The sequence below is a fragment of the Muscardinus avellanarius genome (assembly GCF_963383645.1).
Source record: "Muscardinus avellanarius genome assembly, chromosome: 19".
NCBI lineage: Eukaryota > Metazoa > Chordata > Mammalia > Rodentia > Gliridae > Muscardinus > Muscardinus avellanarius.
The window spans coordinates 25,426,541-25,448,284 of record NC_137805.1 but is presented as its reverse complement, the minus strand read 5'-3'; the positions used below and the strand labels follow the sequence as shown (position 1 = coordinate 25,448,284).

The 21,744-nt window shown below is 44.4% G+C and overlaps 1 protein-coding gene across 3 annotated transcripts; it reads left to right on the top strand.

The window, feature by feature from the left end:
• Positions 1 to 555: 555 nt before the first annotated feature.
• On the top strand, positions 556 to 20,138 carry SPO11 (SPO11 initiator of meiotic double strand breaks; the record flags this gene model as incomplete). Of its 3 annotated transcripts, XM_080716413.1 has the most annotated exons (13): positions 556 to 683; positions 4,152 to 4,265; positions 7,295 to 7,383; positions 8,001 to 8,067; positions 8,298 to 8,406; positions 9,038 to 9,124; positions 9,831 to 9,867; positions 10,924 to 11,033; positions 14,247 to 14,346; positions 15,274 to 15,311; positions 16,348 to 16,424; positions 19,397 to 19,508; positions 20,019 to 20,138. In XM_080716413.1, the coding sequence occupies 13 exons, from the start codon at positions 556 to 558 to the stop codon at positions 20,136 to 20,138; spliced, it is 1,188 nt and encodes a 395-aa protein (XP_080572539.1). The 3 variants fall into 3 exon arrangements, with proteins under 3 accessions (XP_080572539.1, XP_080572541.1, XP_080572540.1); XM_080716415.1 differs by lacking the exon at positions 4,152 to 4,265 and having other exon boundaries at positions 10,936 to 11,033; XM_080716414.1 differs by lacking the exon at positions 4,152 to 4,265.
• Between the last annotated feature and the right edge of the window lie 1,606 nt (positions 20,139 to 21,744).

Genomic DNA, 21,744 nt, shown 5'->3' with positions numbered 1-21,744 from the left:
ATCATTTGTATTCGAGAAAAACTGTGGGTCTTACTTTCCCTAAAAAGCCCCTCCCCATCTCCCCAAAATAAAAGTAGCTCAAGGAACTCTCATCTCAGCGCCCTGATTGGTGACACCCAACAGACTTTAGCCCAAGAAGGTATTCAGCTCTTGGCTGGCAGGTGGACCACACCTGGAAGCTCTGCGCGTGCGTACACATGCTCCCTCGGTGCTATGCGCATGCGTGTGCCCAGCCTTGCGGAAAGGGGGGGGAGGGGAGATGTGCGCATGCGTATTGTGTGTGTGTGGGGGGGGAATGTTAAACGGGAGGATATGCGCATGCGTATTGTGTGTGTGTGTGTGTGTGTGTGTGAGATTAAATGGGAGGCTGTGCGCATGCGTGTGATGTTTAACGGGAGGATGTGCGCATGTGTGTGTGGGGGGGTGTTTAACGGGTGGATGTGCGCATGCGCATTCACAGCAGAAGGGGTGTGCGCATGTGCCTAGCAGAAAGCGCGGGAAAACCACTGGGGTTCTGCTTAGAGGCTCGGGGCGCTTGCGCTGCCCGCCACGCTCATGGCCTTCGCACCCATGGGACCTGAGGCCTCGTTCTTCGAGGTCCTGGACCGGCACAGGGCTTCCCTGTTGGCGGCCCTGAGAGGCGGTGGGGCGCCCCCTGCCCAGGGCACCCGCCTGGCCTCTAGGTACAGCGCCGTCCGTCAGGCAGTAGGGATGGCCGCTCTGGAGAGAATGGCGGCCGTGCCCTTTCAGGCCGTGGGGCGTGCGTGTCCCTCCAAAAGGGCGACTACTCCCACCCCTGCCGCCATCCAGAGCTTCTGCTTTCACCGACTTCAAGGCCTAAAGGCCTAGTGACGGCCCCACCACTGCCTTCTAGAATGTTCCCCATCTAGAATGTTCCAGGAGCACTTCTCTAGTGGAGTTTGGGGGTTTCCTAAGATCTTTACATGTCAGGCGTTGGAGGCGCGGTTTAGTTTGTATTTGTTTATTTAAAACATTAGGGGTATGGAAGTGTGTGTGTGTGTGTGTGTGTGTGTGTGTGTGTGTGTGTGTGTGCCTGCCTGAGGGAGCATTCTACCTCGGATTTACCCTCCCAGCCCTATTTTTAATTCTGTGTGTGTGTGGTGGTGGTGTGTGTGTGTGTGTGTGTGTGTGTGTGGTACTGGGGGTGGAGCCTAGGGGCCTTCTACCTCCAGGCTATACTCCCAGCCCTATTTTCTATTTTATTTGGAAACAGGGTCTCACTAAGTTGCTGAGAGCCTCACTAAGTAGCTGAGGCTGGCTACGAACCTGTGCGATCCTCCTCTCTCAGCCTCCCAAGTGCGGGGATTATAAGCGTGGGCCACCACGCTGGTTTTATTCTTTATTTTGAAACAGAGTCTCTCTAAGTTGCAGAGGTCCTCAGTAAGTAGCTGAGGCTGGCCAGGAATTTGCAATCCTCCTGTCTCACCCTCCCAAATACTGGGATTGCAAGCATGTGCCACCACACCCGGCTGAAGATTTAATTTAAAAATAAGCTTTCAGGATTTTTGGTGGGAGAGAGGAAAATGGAAAAATGAATTTTTTTTTAGTTTGTATTCAGTGAACTAATGATTTTCTCAAAAGTCACAAGAACATCTTCACATTTTAAGTGACTTATGACATGACAGTGGTTTTTTGTTTGTTTTGTTTTGACTTGGCAGTGGTGGCCGTGTACTTATTTTAAATGATTTATTTAAAAATCAGCTACAGAGTGCACGCCCGTAATCCCAGCTTCTTAGAAGGCTGAGACAGGAAGATGTAAAGTTAGAAGCCAGCCTGGGCAATTTAGCAAGACTCTGTCTCAAAATTAAAAAAAAAAAAAAATAAATAAGAAAAGCTAGGCATGTTGTTCAGTGGCAGAGCAATTGCCCAGCAGGTGCTGGTCCTAGGTTCAGTCTCTAGCACTGCAACAAATTAAAAAATTAAATTAAACTTTAAAAAAGAAGAAAAAGTAAACTACAGAGACCCAAGTTGGCATTTAGTACCAAGAAATACATTTACATATTTAGCTTCTTTCACTTAAAATGCTTTGCTTTTTTTTTTTTTTGCTTTCTTCAACTGTTTTTCTCACTTAAGAGCAGGTTTTCATCCTAATTGAATTACTACTTTTTTAAAGCCCAAGTCAACTACCAAAAACCTGACAAGTAGCCAGACATGGTGGTACACATTTGTAATCCAGGAGGCTCGCAGGTTTGAGACCAGCCTCAGCAAACTAGTAAGACTCTTGGCCACTTATGAAAAACATGTTTAAAGTTTTAAAAAGTAGCTGGGTGTGGTGGCACACGCTTGTAATCTCAACATTTGGGAGGTTGAGACAGTGGGATCGCAGTACACAGCTAGCCTCAGCTACTTAGGCCCTTTGCAACTCAGTGAGACTCAGTTTCAAAATAAAGAATAAAAAATAGGGCCGGGGGTGTAGCTCGGAGGTAGAATGTCCCTGGGTTTCACCTTCAGTACCACCAAAAAAAAATTTAAAAGTAGAATAAGGCTTGGCTTTTAGCCCAGAAGTAGACACCCCTGGGTTCAACTCTCTCTGCACCCCCCACATACTACAAGCAAATTTTTACCAAAAGATTTATTTTGAGAGATAATTTAGGAGTATCAAAGAAGGTAGCAAGAAGTCCCTTATTTTACGTTGCTGATGTAGATTAATTTGATTAGATCATTTGAGGGGGGAGAGTATTTAGAATTAAACTCAGGGGTTGTCTACCACTGAGCAAACACCCCCCACACACACACCTGTTTTACTTTTTATTTTTTTATTTTTATTTTTTCTTTTTTGTTTTGTTTGTTTGTTTGTTTGTTTTGGTGGTACTGGGGTTCCTGGAAGCCCTTCTACCTCCGGGCTACACTCCCAGACCTATTTTTACATTTTTTTAATTTGGAAACAGGGTCTCCTAAGCCAGCGCGCAACTGGCTTCGAACCTGCGCGATCCTCCTGTCTCTGCCTCCCAAGCGCGGGGATGACAAGCGTGCGCCACCACGCCCGGCCTTTTTATTTTTTTTTTTAACAGGGTCTCACTAAGTTACCGCATGTGCTTGTCTCACACCTGTGCTCTTCCTATCTCAGCCTTCTAAATTCTAGGATTACAGAAGCATACCCCTATACCCCATTTAATCTGATTATATCTTAAAGGTGCTTACAGTACAGTCCTACAACTTTTCTTTCTTTCAAACTTGGGAACAAAATGGATAAGATATTTGGGGTTGTTTTTAACTCTCAATATTAAAAAAGTACTAAATGTTTCAAAATTTATCTTCTGAAACATACATTTTCAGTTAAAGCTCTGAAGTTTGGAGGGAAATTAAAACTCTCACTTTTTGCTCATTTTTTAGATTTAATTTGATGTCCCTTCCTAGACAAAATGTTAATGTTATTTATAACGGGACAACATTCTTTGAAGCTGATAGCTTGTGAAATTAAAAGTCAGCTGACAGAAAACTGGGCTCAGTTTTGGTATTCTGCTGTTCAGTGGCCTGACAGCTGCCAAGTCAGCCATGTACTGCAAAACTCATGATTTCTTCTTCCTGTGACAGGGTTTAAGCTTCTTCCTCTCCCAATCCCTAGAATTCCAAAGGGCGGATTTGAAGGCATGAGATCAATTAGGCTGAAGGGCCACAGCAAGAAAATGTTTCTCTTGAAATATTTTTTTCACATTACATTTTTTGGAAAGAAATTCAAAGCCAATATGATATCATTTTTAAATTAAAACACTTATCAGTAGTATTTCAAGCCAACAAGTTTGTATTTCAATTCAGCTAGATGCAAGTAGGTTAATATGAGTAGATAAATATAGGCATATATATATATATAGGCATATATATATATATATATATTTGTAAGTTATATTATCCTGTCATGAAAAGGGAGAGATTATTTTAATTGGTAACGTGAGAGATTTATTTATGAGCAAGAGAAATTATGAAGTACCCACTGTAATAACAGTTGTTTTAATGCAGTGCTGCTGTTGGGAAGATTGAGTGGGAGAGGTCGTTACTGACATGTATTTCTGAGTCTCAAAAAATAACCAATGACACAACAAGTTACGTTAGCGTTGATCTGGGGGATGTTATGTATTGTAAAACCATACTTTACGGTTAAAATATGAAGCCTGGCGTGTTTGTTGTTCCAGTTCGGAGGTTCTCGCAGCCATAGAAAATACTCTCCAAGACGTAATCACGAGCTTGGCGAGGGACGAAGCGCCTGTCTTCACCATAGACAACAGATCGCGCTGGGAGAACATAAAGTGGGCCTCTCGCAGTTGGATTTTTAAGTGTATCTGTGTCTGTCCACTGTACTTGAGTTAGACTTCTGGTCAGGTTCCATTCTTTATATCGCCTTTTAGAAATCGGACTTTATTGGTGCATTAGTGTGTCACATCATAACGTAGAGCGTGTTGACAGTGACGCACAGGCACCCGCACTTGGTGGCCCGGCTCCCTCCCCTCTCCCCTTCCTCCTACACAGGACTGAGGTTGACGTTGCTCTGTGCACATCTGTACAGAGCCCAGGGCGGTGACTCCTTCAGTGAACCTCACTCTCCCCCTCCCGTAGCCCTCCTCCCTGGCTCCACGGAGGCTTCTCCTCCCTTGTGTGGAGCCCCGCTGTATCCCCATTGCCCCAGCTCCTGCATATTAGGGACACCTATGACCCTTCGCTCTGTGACTGGCTGATCTCACTTAACATTATGTTCTCCGGGTCCTTTCATTTTCTTGCAAATGACATAATTGTTCTTGATTGCCGAGAAGAATTCCGTTGTGTAGATATCCCATAATTTTATAATCCATTCATCTGTTGATACCATTTAGGTTGGTTCTGTAGTTTGGCTGCACTGAGGTTCCATCTAACCCCACTCAGAATGGCAATCATCAAGAGGTCAAAAAATAATAAATGCTGGAGAGGAAGTGGTGAAATTGGAACCCTTCTACCCTGTTGGTGGGATTGCAAATGAGTTCAGCTGCTATGAAGATCAGTGTAGAGATTCCTCAGGAAACTGGGGAAGGAGCCGCCATATGATCTGGCCATACCACTCCCGGGTATCTTTCCAAAGGGGCTGAAAGCAGAGAACTACAGCAATCCGTGCACGCCCATGTTCAGAGCAGCGCCATTCACAACAGCCAAACTGAACCACCCGAGGTGTCCATCAACAGATGAATGGGTTACAAATCCTATCAGCTTCACCCTGCCAAGAATATTTAGAAATGCATGCCATACAGGAAGGTTGTACAAACCAGACGTGAGTTTGTAAAAGATTAAGCAAAGGAAGACCAATGTGAACAACGAAATACGTACGACCTTGCTAAAAGGACGTGCGAAGGATGGACCAAGCTTTCCAGCACTGGGGAGGAGGGGCGGGGAGGGCAGCACAGGTGCAGGTCTCTATACAGTAGAATCAAACCACTTCTCGAAGCAACCACCGCCCGTTCTAACACGCAGAACAGTATCCTGAACACCAAGCACATCGCCAGACTCTCCCCATGGTCCACCCTGCCTAGTCTAACGGCTTTCTCCTAGTTTCTGAACACAGTACTCTTCTCCCGCCTGTAAAATATTTACTGAATGGTGAAAAGCAGTACAAGAACGAGTCTCCTACTTTGTAAGAGTTACAGAAAAAGAAAACCAAACAAAAGGGATTTGGAGGCTCCTTTGTCACTAAATATTGTTTTCTGCTCAGTAACTTTGACATGAACAGTACTTTTGAATCATAGTTTTCATAACATTTTGAAAGATGAGCCTGGTGTGGTGGTGCACCCTGTAATCCCAGTACTTGGGAGGCAGAGATGGGAGGATCACAAGTTCTAAGCCAGCCTCAGCAACTTAGACCGTCAGCAACCTAGGGACACCCTGTTTCCAAATGCAAAATAAAATAGTGCTGGGGGGTGTAGCTTAGAAGTAGAACACCCCTGGGTTCAGCTTCCAGTACCACAAAAAATATATATATGTATATAAATAATATATATGTATATATAATATATATGTATATAAAATATATGTGTATACATATATGTGTGTGTGTATATATATATATATATATATCTACCTCCAGGCTACACTCCCAGACACACACATGCGCACACACACATACACACACACACACACACACACACACACACACACACATATATATATACCTCCAGGCTATACTCCCAGACCTATTTTATACTTTATTTGGAAACAGGGTCTCACTAAGTTGCTGAGAGCCTCACTAAGTAACTGAGGCTGGCTTCGAACCCGTGTGATCCTCCTGTCTCAGCCTCCCAAGCACAGGGATTACAAGCATGCGCCACCACACCCAGCTTATATATATATTTTTTGTGGTACTGGGAATGGAACCAGAAGAATTCTACCTCTGAGCTACATTCCCAGACCTATTTATATTCTTTTTTTTTTTTTTTTTTTTTTTTTTTTTGCGGGTCTGAGGATGGAACCCAGGGGCATTCTACCTCTGAGCTACACCCCCTGCCTGTTTTTTATTCTTTAATTTGAAACTGGGTCTCACTGAGTTGGAGAGGGCCTCACTAAGTAGCTGAGGCTGTCCGTGAACCGCGACCCTCCAGTCTCAGCCTCCCGAACGCTGGGATTACAAGCGTGCGCCACCACCTCCGGCCAGACACTTATTTTTTTTATATTTTTACTTGGAAACAGGGTCTCAAGCCAGAGAAGCTGGCTTCGAACCTGCGCTATCCTCCTGTCTCTGCCTCCCAAGAGCGGGGATTATAAGTGTGTGCCACCACACCTGGCTTAATATTTCTTTTTTAAGATGGACTTTGTCTAGCTTTGCAGCAGCTGACATCTGACGTCTCTGCCTGGTGCCTTCTGCTACCTCTAGGAGAGACCTGCTGGTTCAACTTAACACCCCACTATAAATTGTTATTTTATGTAATGTCACTTTGAAGGTAAATAGCAATAAGAGATCTCAAAACTTACTATTGAGTGTCAAATTATTAAATGAGTAAAATAAAGGTAAAAATAAAATTGTGAAATACTTGAAACCATTTCACATGTGTGTGACATCTTCCCAAGAAAGGACAGACAGTCCATAACCAAGTATTTAACCTATTTCTTTTAAACACTTTGTCTCAGCGCTGTTGTATGTCACAAAGCTAATTACTAATTACCACCCAAAATGACGTAAGCTCCCAAACCAGGCGGTCCTAAAGTTTCAGGGCTTATATGGAGAAGAAATAAGAATTTAAATTGTACAGAGGTCCATTGTTTGATTCGCAAAAGTTAAATCTCTTACAATTTTATTCCTGTGCTTTAAACAAAACAACAGGTTTGAAGAGTCTGTGGGCCTTCAGATGGTACCTGATTGTACCACAAGAAAAATCAAAAGCGATTCACCGAAATCAGTTCAAAAATTTGGTAAATTAATCTTTCTTGGCCTTAAGTAATAAAGAATAAATAAATGTTATTTTAATGGATCCTAGTTAAATGAATTAAATGATTTTACTTGTTCTTTTTTTGGGGGCCAGTACTGGGAATGGAACTCAGCGGCATTCTACCTCCAGGCAACACCCCCTCACCCCCAGCCCTATTTTTTCTTCTTTTTTTTTTGAAACAGGGTCTCAGTGAGTTGCAAAGGCACAACTGTGATCCTCCTGTCTCAGCCTCCCAAAGGCTGGGCTTACAAGCAAGTGCCACCACACCGGGTTCTATTTGTTCTTTAATAGATTACTTGAACTTGAAATGGTTCTAGAATGTTTTTACTATTAATAACCAAGGAAGTCTAGATTGTCTTTCCTAAGCACGAGGAATGTGGTTTGGTGAAAGATTATTCTCTTTGTTTTGGTGTCCATAGACCATTTAACTTTATCTGAGTCTTCAGAAAATTTAAGCTGTAGTTAACCCTTATATTTTGGAAAGATAATATTTTAAATGTTATCAACAGTAATTGGGGACAGTTAAAGTCCTTGATAGAAGTATCTTTGAATTAGGAAGAGAAATGACTAGTAAATTGTTTATTTCCTCTTATTTTCCAGCTCTAATTCTTAAAATACTGTCCATGATTTATAAGTTAGTACAGAGCAACACTTATGCAACCAAAAGGTAAATACATTGTTCTGGCAAATTTCTCTTTAAATGCAATTTGAAATGTAGTGGGATTAACTTTTATTATATGCTTGAAAAAGTCATGTAAGCCCATGGTCTGGGTGATAAATTATGTTCCTTGTATGTTATGTTTCATTCAGTTAAAGCTTTCTCCAGTTAGTACTCCAGTCCTTGTCATAGTCAAAGAGGATCTGACTGATTAAAATGTGCGTTTTCAATTCTCATAGAGACATATATTACACTGACAGCCAACTCTTTGGCAACCAGGCTGTTGTGGACAATATTATCGATGACATCTCTTGTATGCTAAAAGTGCCCAGGAGGAGTCTGCACATAGTAAGTAATACTTATTTCAAAACTTTCCATTTTAAAACAATATGTTTGACCAGGCTTGGTGGCGCGCACTTGTAATCCCAGTACTTGGGAGGCTGAGACAGGAGAATCACAGATTTGCGGCCAGCCTCAGGTACTTAGTGAGAACCTTTGCAACTTAGTGAGACCCTGTTTCAAAATAAAAAATAGGGCTGAGGGTGTAACTCAGAGGTAGAATGCCCCTGGGTTCAACCCCTAGTACCACAAAAAAATAAATAAATAAAAATTAAAATAAATTAGGAAAAACAATGTTTGCATAAAATTTGTTACAAATGTTCAAAGGAAAACGTTTGTATAAAATTTGTAATAAACTTCTTTGCCTTTTTTTGATATCACTCATTACTGTATTTTATCATTAGAACTTTAAAAAATCTGTTTCCAGTAGCATTCCCTTGGCTGAATGGACCAAAACAAATGAATTGTCGGATATTTTAATTCTGAGATACCTCTACATACTTTGTCCATCTCTAAATTCCAATCTGAGTTGGAATATAAATAATTTAGCAGGTGGACACAAGGAGGGAACTGACAGTACAAAACAGGATTTTATGAGAAATTATTTTGAGAAGTCTTACATACATGTGCTATTTTTCAGCTGTCTACATCAAAAGGGTTAATTGCTGGCAACTTAAGATACGTGGAGGAAGATGGTACCAAAGTGAATTGCCCCTGTGGTGGGACGGTAAGAGGCATCCCAGCAGCTCACCTGCTTCCACTCCCTCCCGGTTCTTTCAGTTCAGAGATGTATTTTATTTTTTCTTTTGTCATATAATTTAGAGGTTAAGATTTTTAAATTAAATCAAAGGATGACTAAGTATATGCTTTGCGGGTCGTACATCACGTAAGTCTAAAAATATGCCAATTGTCATACTGAAATAAACAGACCATCCATTCCCATTAAGAAAAGTACTGTGATTTTCGGGTTGCGTATGACCTGACCACATTAGCACAGTTGTTTGTGTAACTTCCATAAAAATTTCTGGTTCCGAAATGAACACATTTAACATTATGCTCTTGTCTGGGTGCTAGACAGAGCCCGCAGCACTAAGCTGTCCTGGCTGTGGGGCCTGGAGGACTCACCTTTCACAGAAGAAGAAAGATGGGGCCTGGGGACTCCTGCAGTGGGCGGGCGTTTCACCCCTCGGTTTCTGCTTGTTAAGCCACAGATCTACAAAGCTGCCAAGAAATCCTCCCTGCTGGGAAACGGAGCGGGCCCTGTGTCTGTCCTGATCTGTTTCCTGCAGTCTAACCCCTGGCTACTCTGTCTCTTGTGAGTGGTGTGGTCTGAGAGAATGAAAGCAGAGGGTTTTTGTGGTAAATTACAAAACATAGTTTTTACTTGTTTTTTTTTATGTAAAATAAAGGATGTCTTTTTTGTTTTAACTTAGGCTATTGCCGTGTCATCTAACATTCAGGGAATTCGGAGTATCCTTTAAGTGGAAACACTAAAGTTCTGCGAAGGTGGTTCATTCCTTTGATAAACCAAGCCTTTGTATGTGCAAAGAATAAACGAGTTACACCAGTGTCCCGCTGCATGAACATGCACATTTTATTCTTTAGGACTCTTTTAGGAGGTCACTAAGAAGTGGGAAGGCAATGATCTAAATAGAAGACAGCCGGGCGTGGTGGGCACGCTTGTCATCCCAGCATTCGGGAGGCTGAGAGAGGAGGATTGCGGTTCGTGGCCAGCCTCAGCTACTTAGTGAGGCCCTCTGCAACTCAGTGAGACCCTGTTTCAAAATAAAGAATAAAAAATAGGGCTGGGTGTGTAGCTCGGAGGTAGAATGCCCCTGGGCTCCTACCCAGTACCGCAGTAAATAAATAAATAAATAAGCCAGGCATGGTGGCAAATGCTTGTAATCCCAGCATTCAGGAGGCAAAGACAGGAGGACTGCAGGTTCTAGGCTAGCCTCAGCAATTTAGCGAGACCCTCAATGACTTAGTGAGACACTGTTTCCAGATAAAAAAAATAAAAGGGGCTTCTGTTGCTCAGAGGTAGAATGCCTATGAGTTCAATCCCAGTACCAAAAATAAAAATATAAAATAAAATAAAAAGGTCTGGGGGTGTAGCTCAGTGGTAAAACATTCTAAGTTTAATCCCCAGGACCACAACAAATGAATAAATAAATACATTTATATATTCAAATATAAAAATGAAAATAATCTTTCTGTAGTTGATTTTTTTTTTTTTTGTGGGTCTGGGGATGGAACACAGGCATTCGACCTCTGAGCTGCACCCCCTGCCCTGTTTTTTATTCTTTATTTTGAAACAGGGTCTCACTGAGTTGCAAAGGGCCTCAGTAAATAGCTGAGGATATTGGCGAGCTACGATCCTCCTGTCTCAGCCTCCCGAGTGCTGGGATTCCAAGCGTGCGCCACCATGCCCGGCTTGATTCTGAATTGATCTTTATGGCCCGTAATTTAGTTGGTGATTATAAACTGATACACACTTGACTCTGTTTATCAGCCTTAACTTCACAGATTTAGTGACAGATGCAAAATTTCTGCTTGTGGTAGAAAAAGACGCGACGTTCCAGCGGCTCCTGGATGACAGCTTTTGCAGCAGGATGTCTCCGTGCATCATGGTGACGGTACCGTGGCTGCCCCTGCTTTGCTTCCGCAACTAACACACACTCTGTGTTGGCAAGTGGGTTGCGGCTCTGCCTGTGTACCTCGGACAAGGTGCTATCTGCAACATAATGCGCCGCAGTGTCAGGAAACGGGGTGGCCGAGGCATTCATCTAGACATCCTCAAGCCTGGCTAAACTTGAGCTGATGGTCCTGATATTGATCGGCTGATTCTGGGGATTGAACCCAGAGGCATCCAACCTCCAAGCTACATCTTTTTTATTTTAAAACAGAGTCTCGCTGGGCGTGGTGGGCGCACGCTTGTAATCCCCACGCTTGGGAGGCTGAGACAGGAGGATCGCACAGGTTCGGAGCCAGCCTCAGCTACTTAGTGAGACCCTATTTCCAAATAAAGTATAAAAAATAGGTCTGGGAGTGTAGCCCGGAGGTGGAAAGGCCCTGGGCTCCACCCCTCTCCCACTAAGTTGCTGAGAGCCTCACTGAGTTAGCGAGGAACCTGCGACCTCCTATGTCAGCCTTCCACGCGCTGGGGTTATAAGCGTGCACCACCACGCCCGGCTTTAGCACTCATTTGTAAGTGCCAGTGGTTCCCAGGGTCAGGGTGAGCTCACACGGGCCTCCGACTGGCCCTGGCACTATTCCTACGGCTACTATTGGTCTCCACGGCCTCCTGCTCGTGCTGGGCTCAGAGCAGGCCCGGGGCGCAGGCTGCTCCTTGTTCTGTGCGCCACGCCAGGGCATTTCATCAGTTCAGTCGAGAGGAGCTTGCTTTTTTAAAAAACATAAAGAATGAGCCGAGCATGGCGGCCCATGTTTGTCATCCCAGCACTCGGGAGGCTGAGACAGGAGGATCGTAGTTCACAGACAGCCTCAGCTACTTAGTGAGGCCCTCTGCAACTCAACGAGACCCTGTTTCAAAATAAAGAATAAAAATTAGGGCTGGGTGTAGCTTGGAGATAGAATGCCCCTGGGTTTCATCCCCAGTACCTAAATTAATAAATAAATGTAAAAAATAGAAGAATAAAATCTGGCTGAGGGTGAAGCTTGGGAATGCCCCTGAGTTCCAACCCACCAAAAAAAAAAAAAAAAGCCAAATACCTGGGCCTGGCTCAGCAGTGCACACCTGTAATTCCAGTACTTGGGAGGCGGAGACAGGAGGACTGCAGGTTCACAGCCAGCTGTATGCAGTGTTACTTAGGCCCTGTTTCAAAATAAAAATACAGTAGGGCTAAGGATATAGCTCAGAGGAGGAGGAGGAGGAGGAGGAGGAGGCTGAAGGAGGAGGAGGAGGAAAGGAAGGAAGGATGGATCTCTAATTCTTTGAAAAAGAAAGAAAAGGTCTTCTACTTAAAAGCCTCCTGGCGTACTGAAGTGACACTCGTACAGTGTTGGTGAGGTGTGTTCATGGCGGCGGTAAGGAGAGCTGCCTTGGAGAGGAAGCAGGACTGGCAGATGAATGGCATCTCGGAGGGCCTGGCCAGGCCCAAGAAGGCATCTGGTTTGGTGTGTGGTATCAGGCTCTCCCAAACGTTTTGAACTGACCTGAAGGGAAATGACAAGGATTAGTGGGGCCCTGCATCTGTCAGATGGAGATAGCAGGTCGGAGCATCCTGGGAGGCTCCTGGCAGTTATCTCGGTGTGAGGACAGAGGATGAAAGGGATGATTAAGGGGAAGGCCCGAGGGGGCAGTTCAAAAGGACTTGGTGATCATGGCTGTGAGGTCCAGGCAAAGCGGCTCTGGCCAGCAGAACCCCACGGCGGCATCACCACTGATAACTGCAGCCCAAGGAACAGGAACACGCCACTCTTCACGGGAGAAAGACTTTGAATGTTGCTTAGGAATATGAACCTGGAGCCTGGGGTGGTGGTACACAGACGTAATTCTAGAACCTGGGAGGCTGAGACAGGAGGGTTGCAGATTTGAGGACAGCCTCAGCAACTTGACAAGGTACTCAGCAACTTAGAGATCCTGTTTCAAAACAAAAATAAAAAGGGCTTGGAGTGTAGCTCAGAGGTAGAATGCCCCATGGGTGCAATTCCCGATTCCACAAGAAATAGAGGAGAGGGAGTGGTAGGGAGGAAGAGAGAGACAGACAGAGACAGACAGAGACAGAGAGAGAGAGAAAGAGGGAGAGAGAAGTGAACTTGAGGCGACGGCAGGAAATTCTAGAGGCATCTTCCTCGCGTGAAGTTAAGGGCCAAGAGTCAAGATGGAGATGGAGACGGAAGGTCACTGGAGGCCACGGCTGGCACCTGTAATGGCCCTGTCTCCCGTGCGTCCTGCAGCTTACTCTTCCAGCTGGCACGAAGCCACCGGTGTCTGGGTCACATCTGGTACGACTGCTTTGCAGAGACACCTAAAGCATGGCCGGCTGCCATGTTTGCACGAGGAAAGGCTCTAACAGCGTCATGAGGTGCACACATCTAACGAGGGAAGAGTCAGCAGGGCGCGGGGGCGCACGCTTGTCATCCCAGCACTCGCGAGGCTGAGACTGGAGGATTGTGGTTTGCAGCCAGCCTCAGCTACTTAGTGAGGCCCTCCGCAACACAGGGAGACTCTCTTTCTTTTTCTTTCCTTCCTTCCTTCTTTCTTTTTTTTTTTTTTTTGTGGGACTGGGGTTCCTGGAAACCCTTGTACCTCCGGGCTACACTCCCAGACCTATTTATTTGGAAACAGGGTCTCTTAAGCCAGCGCGGCTGGCTTTGAACAGCGCGATCCTCCTGTCTCCGCCTCCCAAGCACAGGGATTACAAGCGTGCCCACCATGCCCGGCAGTGAGACCCTGTTTCAAAACAGAGCTGGGGCTGTAGCTCGAAAGTAGAATGCCCCTGGGCTCCATCCCCAGAACCACAATAAATAAATAAAGTAGCATTGCAGTTATTTACTTAAGAGTGTGTCGTATTTTTATTATTTCTGTTCCTGCTGAAACATTTCCTCCGGCTGCTTTCCTAGGAGTGCTGTAAAGGAGGCAAAGGTGCGCATGCGCGTGGCTCCTCCCGCCTGTTGCGCGCACTAGATATTCGTTCAGTCTCAGTCCTAGGTGGGGGATCTCACGTTCACGCTACTAACAAAGTGCGCGCACAGTTGTATCCAAAACACGCTCCCTTCCGGCGCTTGCCTGAACGAATGTGCACTTACCTCCACTTCCGTGGTGTGCGGGTGGTGTGGGCCGGTCCTGCTGGAAGGACGATGCCTCGTTTCTCTCTTGCTTTTAGGGAAAGGGAGTGCCTGATCTGAACACCAGACTGCTAGTCAAGAAGCTGTGGGACTCCTTCCACATCCCTGTCTTCACGCTGGTAGACGCCGATCCCCACGGTAGTGATCCTGGGACTCCCTGAACTGTGTGTGTGTGTGTGTGTGTGTGTGTGTGTGTGTGTGTGTGTGTGTGTTTTACTGGGGACTGAGCCCAGTGAATTACACCCCCAGCCCTTTTTTTATTTGGAAACAGGGTCTCACTAAGTTGCAGAGGGCCTTGCTTAGTGGCTGAAGCTGGCCACGAACACACAATCCTCCTGTCTCAGCCTCCCAAGTGCTGGGATTACAGGCATGTGCCACCACACTCGGCTTGTCTTTGTATTTTATGTTCTTTGAACATTTTTATTTTTTTTATTTTATTTTATTTATTTATTTTTTTTTTTTGGTGGTACTGGGGTTCCTGGAAGCCCTTCTTCCTCCGGGCTACACTCCCAGACCTATTTTATATTTTTGAAACAGGGTCTCTTACGCCAGCACGGCTGGCTTCGAACCTGCGTGATCCTCCTGTCTCCGCCTCCCAAGCGCGGGGATTACAAGCGTGCGCCACCACGCCCGGCTGAACATTTTTATAAAGTATTTAAAAAAAACAACAACATGATTCAAGCCGGGCGTAGTGGCGCACGCTTGTAATCCCCACACTTGGGAGGCGGAGACAGATCACTCAGGTTCGAAGCCAGCCGTGTTGGCTTAAGAGACCATGTTTCCAAATAAAAATAGAAAATAGGTCTGGGAGTGTAGCCCGGAGAAGGCCCCTGGGTTCCACCCCCAGTACCACCAAAAAAAAAAAAAAAAGTGATTCAATTAAAATTGATTGCTGTAATCATTTAAGACAACTTAGTTATTTTGCCACATTAAACTAAGAACCACAAGTTTGTCATTGGTAATGCTCATAAAAGTAAAAATTGCAGATGTGACATACAATTTGGATGCAAATAATCTGACCTGTAATGTATGAGACTAAATTTAAAATGCACTTTCTTTTAACAGGCATAGAAATAATGTGCATCTATAAGTATGGCTCCATGGTGAGTACCCGAAAGCAGTTCTCCTCCCGCCACGCAGACATTTTATCTGCATTGATATCCACTGAGATGATTTATAGTAAGTTGGATAGGGCAACCTTTTTGCTTTCCCTGGAGAATAAGAGCCAGCCTGCATAGAATGGTAACATTTTCTTTTTAATCTTTGCTAATGCGAACCCCAGAATGTACTAGGGGAGCTAGTGTCCTCTGCTAGAACCAGTCTGTCCTTCCACGACTGTGAGTCCAGCTTCCAGCAAGACCAGAGCAATCACAGGTTACTGTGGCCAGAGGCATATCATGTGCCCCCTCCAGCCCACTCAGGTAACCGCGGTGCCATGGCAACATCAGTGTCCGATTGCCAAACAGACTCTAAATACTATCCAGAGCCCTGAGTCTCCACTTGCTGATTGCTCTTCACCCACCATAAGGACAACAATGTCACCACTGGAATCTGCGACAACATCCATTAGTGGTTCTCAGAGTGCAGCCTGGCCAGCAGCACCGGCCTCCCCGAGAACTCCCGAATCTCAGTCTCTCCCTAGCCGACCGCCCTGGGCCCAAGTGACCTGACTACTGACCTGACTACTGGCCACGGTCACGGCAGGTGGAAAGGAGATGGTGCTGGGGAGACGGAGTCACGCACAGTAATGGACGCAGGCCGGAGAGGTTCCTTTGTAGTTTGACCTCATAAAAACCAATACAGAAACACAACAGAGTCATTCAGCACCTTGTCCTGCTTAGTAAAGCATTTGGCTGCAAAATCGTATATTCTAGTGTTCTGGGAGTTTTAATATACTTTATTTTTTTTAATGTTACTGGGATTGACTCCAAGGGTATTCTACCTATGATTTAACTCCCCCAGCCCTATTTTATTTGTTATTTTGAAACAGGGTCTCACTGAGTTAAGGAGGCCCTCCCTAAGTCGTTGAGGCTGGCCTTGAACCTGCGATCCTCCTGCCTCAGCCTCCCGAGGACTGGGATTACAGATATGCTCCACCATCCCCGACTGCACCTAATATGCTTTTGCTCTTCATTTCAGTCAATGTCTTTTGAAGCTCATAACCTCACAGTCCCAGCTCTGAGATGGCTTGGTCTCCTCCCTTCTGACATTAAAAGGTTAGATGGTACAGCAGAGCTGGGCTATTTTTTTTTTTTTTTTTTTTTTGGTGGTGGTACTGGGGTTCCTGGAAGCCCTTGAACCTCCGGGCTACACTCCCAGACCTATTTTATATTTTTATTTGGAAACAGGGTCTCTTAAGCCAGCGCGGCTGGCTTCGAACTTGCGTGATCCTCCTGTCTCCGCCTCCCAAGCGCGGGGATTACAAGCGTGCGCCATCACGCCCGGCTGAGCTGGGCTATGTAAAATGATGATTTATTATGATATGCAACAGTAAGCCTGAAAGTCACTCCAAGGAAAAACTCGTTATTTTTATTTATTTATTTTTTGTGGTACTGGGAATGGAACCCAGGGACGTTCTACTCCTAAGCTACACCCTCAGCCCTATTTTTTATTCTTTATCTTGAAACAGGGTCTCACTGAGTTGCAAAGGGCCTCACTAAGTAGCTGAGGCTGTCTGAGAACCGCGATCCTCCGGTCTCAACCTCCCAAATTCTGGGATTACAAGCATGTGCCACCATGCCTGGCTTTATTTTTTAAAATATATAATATCCACTGTGACCTGAGATCATCTATTATGAATTAAATCATCAGCGTTTCCATTCCACTACTAAAATACTTGATGCAGGAATTTAATTAACTGCACTTTCAGCTAGCTACAGGTTAAAAATTTTTTTTTTTTACTTTTACTTTTGTAAATTTTTGTATTTAAAAGTATAATACATATAATCTAATTAGATGGCAAACATTAACAACATCATTTGCCGGGTGAATTAATTTTATCACACATTAAAATTCTTAACTTCATTTAAACTCTCATTTTAGGGTTATTTAAAGTTTGGGAACCTCAGTATGGCAAGTTCCTTACAGAAAAAACCACTAAGGACAAAGAGTAAACTCACCTACCGTCAACAGCTTTGAGTAGATTACATTCTGTGTCCAGCCTTAACTTCTCCACACAGATATGCTCGTACTCGTGCTCCGCTTGCAACCCTTTTCCTTCCCAGAGCACTGGGATCACTCTTCCATATCAGTAAATACATTTCTCGTGTAGGACCTCATTTCAGTGTCTCCTACTACCAAATTCCAATTCTCGGTGTGCGGAGTTCACTTAGCCGATCCCTCACAGCTAGACATTGAGACAGTTTCCGAATCTCTGTTCTGAAGTGCGTTGATGGAGTCTCTTGTAACTAAATCTTTACCGGGATCTTTAATTAGTCCCTGAGGCTGAATTCCAGAAGAATTGGTGGGTCAAATAGGGTACACATTTTTAAGACTTTGACGGCCCTCCGCTTAGGTTAATCGTTTTGCTTTTCCTGGAGAGTAAGAGCCGGCCTGTCGCTCAGTACAGAATAGTAACACTTAAAAAAAAAAAAAAAAAAAAAAAAGCTCTGCTAATGTGATATTTGGAAGCGTTTCTTCTTGCTCTGCTTTGGCAGGGAGAATGAAGTGAAACGTGCCCACTGGGTTTCTTCAAGCAGGGAACAACTCCTGGTGACAGTGGCTTACTTCCTCAGTGTGGAATGTGAACACGGAGGTGTTTAGCAACTTCTTACAAAATGAGGTTACAAGAAGAAACAGTTCAATTTTCTGAACATTTATAGCCAGCAAATTAAGGCTTTGTTCAATTTAGCATATGTGTCGTGGCCAGAATGCTTTGGAGTTCATCTATTTGCTTGAAAACCGTTTCTAACCAGAGTGGGGACAAATGACCTGGTACTTACTCTTTAGGTTAGACCTTGGAGAAGCTCTGCTTGCATCTCATAAATTCCACGCGTGCCCTCAGAACTACTCCCAATATGCATATGATCCAAGAGGAGAGTGCGCAGTAGCTATCCCCGACAGGCTGGAGGGGAACGCTCGGGGCTGCCCTCTCAGTCACACTGTCACCCCGTGTAGGGGCTGCCGCTGGAAAAGGCTCATAATTATGGGGACATTGAAAAAGACTGAAACTGGAGCTCTCCTAGGAAATCTGGGATTTGTGACTTCAAAAAGTAGATGACACCGTAAATCTCAGACCTCTCATGTTCTATTTTTAAAGCACATACCAAGATAAAATTACGTTCTGCTTTTTTCAAATTTAAAACTAGATAGATGAGGGTATGTGCGTGTGTGCGTGTGCACATGTGCGCTCAAGTGGAAATTGGAAGACATTAGGACATGGTCCAGAATCCTCAGTGAATTACAGATTTAAGTGCCGAGGAGGACGGGAGGTCCTCCTCATGGCAGAGCCACGGACATTCCCTTAATAACTAAGGTCTGCCTTCTGTCCTTGGACCCTGAGTGTGACGAGGTACGAACAAAAACTTAGAATCCCTTTACCGTGGAAACACAAACTGGTCGAGGGCATGACACATCTCCCTTACCCTGGATTTGGTGAGTTTTCTTATCTGTTATTTCTGAGCTTCTTGAAATAGTACAATAAATACAGGCAATATATGTGTTTGAACACCTGGGCGTGGTGGCGCACACTTGTAATCCAGGCATTTGGGAGGCTGAGACAGGAGAATTTGGGTTCATGGACAGCCTCAGCTACTTTTTTTTTTTGCAGGTCTGGGGATGGAACCCAGGGGCATTGTACCTCTGAGCTACACCTCCTGCCCAGTTTTTTATTCTTTATTTTGAAACAGGGTCTCACTGAGTTGCAGAGGGCATCGCTAAGTAGCTGAGGCTGTCTGAGATCCTCCGGTCTCAGCCTCCCAAATGCAGGGATTACAAGCGTGTGCCACCACGCCCAGCTTTAGCCTCAGCTACTTAATGAGGCCCTTTGCAACTCAGTGAGACCCTTGTTTCAAAATAAAGAATAGATCAGGGGCATAGAATGGAGGTAGAATGCTCCTGGGTTCCATTCCCAGTATCACATACAAAAAAGTGTGTGTGTGTGTGTGTGTGTGTGTGTGTGTGTGTGTGTGTGTTTGGGAACACTTTTTTTTTTTTTTTTAACCAGTTTTCTTCATCCGTTTTTTTCCAGGCTAAATGTTCCTAGAGAGAGTTTGATTCCACTGACAAGGCGGGACCAGATGAAGCTGGACAGCATCCTGAAGAGACCTTACGTTGCCTACCAGCCACTGTGGAGACGAGAAGTACGTGAGGCTCCCTCTGGGTTCAGGTGCCGAACGAGGATGAACTGCCTTTTGACTTTAGCGGTGACTATTCACGTAATATTCTGGCACTCTCCTTGAAATTTCATACAACCGACAGCGACTGCTCTGGCGTGGCCCCAGTGGCTGCTGGGATGGAGTCACATGACCCCGCTAGGCGAGGTCAGCCAGAGGCAGCTGCCCTCCTTTTACAATTATCATAGTTGTTACCCTTTGTAGATAGCCGATCCTGCTTACAGGCAAAAAACAAAACAAAAATAAATAAATAAAGGAAGAAGAAAAGAAATCTTGAAAGTCCCGGACCACACCTTGTTATTGAAGGCGTCGGTCCTGGGCTTTCTCGCCTCCAATATTTTCACCTGCAGCAGCTCTAGGCCCTGAAGACGACTTCCTGCCCACGGTTCTAGACAAGTCTAGCCTGGTCCCTCTGTTGAGCTGACAGAAGTGCAGCAAAGGATGCTGGGCTGACGATATTTTTCCTCTCATTGGCAGCTGGAAATGATGGTAGATTCTAAAATGAAGGCGGAGATCCAAGCTCTGACCTCGCTGTCATCCGACTACCTGTCCAGAGTGTACTTACCCAACAAATTAAAATTTGGAGGATGGATATAAAAGTATATCAGAAGAATGCACCACTGCTATAGGCTTTTTATTAGTTTATTTTGATTGGTAAATACTGGAAAGAATATATATTCTTAATTCTGTAAAGATCAATAAGAGAATTTTCCATTAATTATACGTTTTGTTGAAACAAATGCTATAGCAATTTTCTTTAGACGGCTTTATTTTATCCTCTGTAGAGACTGATTTGTAGCCTATGTTCTAAAGTTAGTTGTAAAAGAATATATTTGATTTTGACTTTTTTTTTTGTACTGGAGATGGAACCCAAGGCTTTCTACCTCTGGGCTATACTCCCAGGCCTATTTTATTTTATTTGGAAACACGGTCTCACTAAGTTGCTGAGAGCCTCACTAAGTAGCTGAAGCTGGCTTTGAACCTGTGCGATCCCCTGTCTCAGCCTCCCAAGTACTGGAATTACAGGCGTGCGCCACCATGCCTGGCTTTTGATTTTGACTTTTATATTTTATTTGAAAAAATAATGTTTTACATGCAATAAAAATCTACAAGAGCTGGGAGTGGTGGTGCATGCTTGTAATCCAGTACTTGGGAGGCTGAGAAAGGAGGATCGCGGTTCACAGCCAGCCTCAGCTACTTAGTGAGGCCCTTTGTAACCCTGTTTCAAAATAAAGAATAAAATAAAAATAGGCCTGGGGGTTGCAGCTTGGAGATTGAATGCCCCTGAGTTCCATCCACAGTACTGCAAAAAAAAAAAAATCTACAAGATTTTTTATTTACCTTCTATAATATAACTAAAGTAAGCATGAGATACTGTGTTAGTAAAAAATAATAATCTAGCCGGGCGTGGTGGCGCACGCTTGTAATCCCCGCGTTTAGGAGGCGGAGACAGGAAGATCGCGCTGGTTCGGAGCCAGCATCGCTGGCTTAATAGACCCTGTTTCCAAATAAAAAAAATATAAAATAGGTCTGGGAGTGTAGCCCAGAGGGAGAAGGGCTTCCAGGAACCCCAGTACCACCAAAAATAAATAAATAAATAAATAAATAAATAAATAATAATCTAAATTAGAGATATTGCAAAAGAATTAATTATAGTGTCTGGTAGTTTCTCCTAAAGATTTTGTCTGCCCCCATGTGTAGGGGTCTTGACCCATTAACTTACTTGTAAAGCTAGTAACACTTATTATGAATAAATATTTGGAGTCAAGTAGTCTTATGTGTTTTGTTTTGAGCATGCTTTTTATTGGTAATGCTATTTATCTGAAATTTTTTCTCTAGGTGTGATGCACTATTGCCCCAATTCAAGCACCTGGGCTCTTCTTCAGTCTAAGTCTATAAAACAAACAACTCTAGTCTTAAGATTTATAGACGGCCCAAATTGTAATAAGGTGCTTCTCCAACAGTAACGATGGGATTTCCCCCTTATAGACTTATCTTTATTTATTTTTATTTATTTATTTTTTGTGGGTCTAGGGATGGAACCCAGGGGCATTTGACCTCCAAACGACACCCCCAGCCCTATTTTTTATTCTTTATTTTGAAACAGGGTCTCACTGAGTTGCAGAGGGCCTCGCTAAGTAGGTGAGGCTGGCCACAAACTGTGATCCTCTGGTCTCAGCCTCCCGAATGCTGGGATTACAAG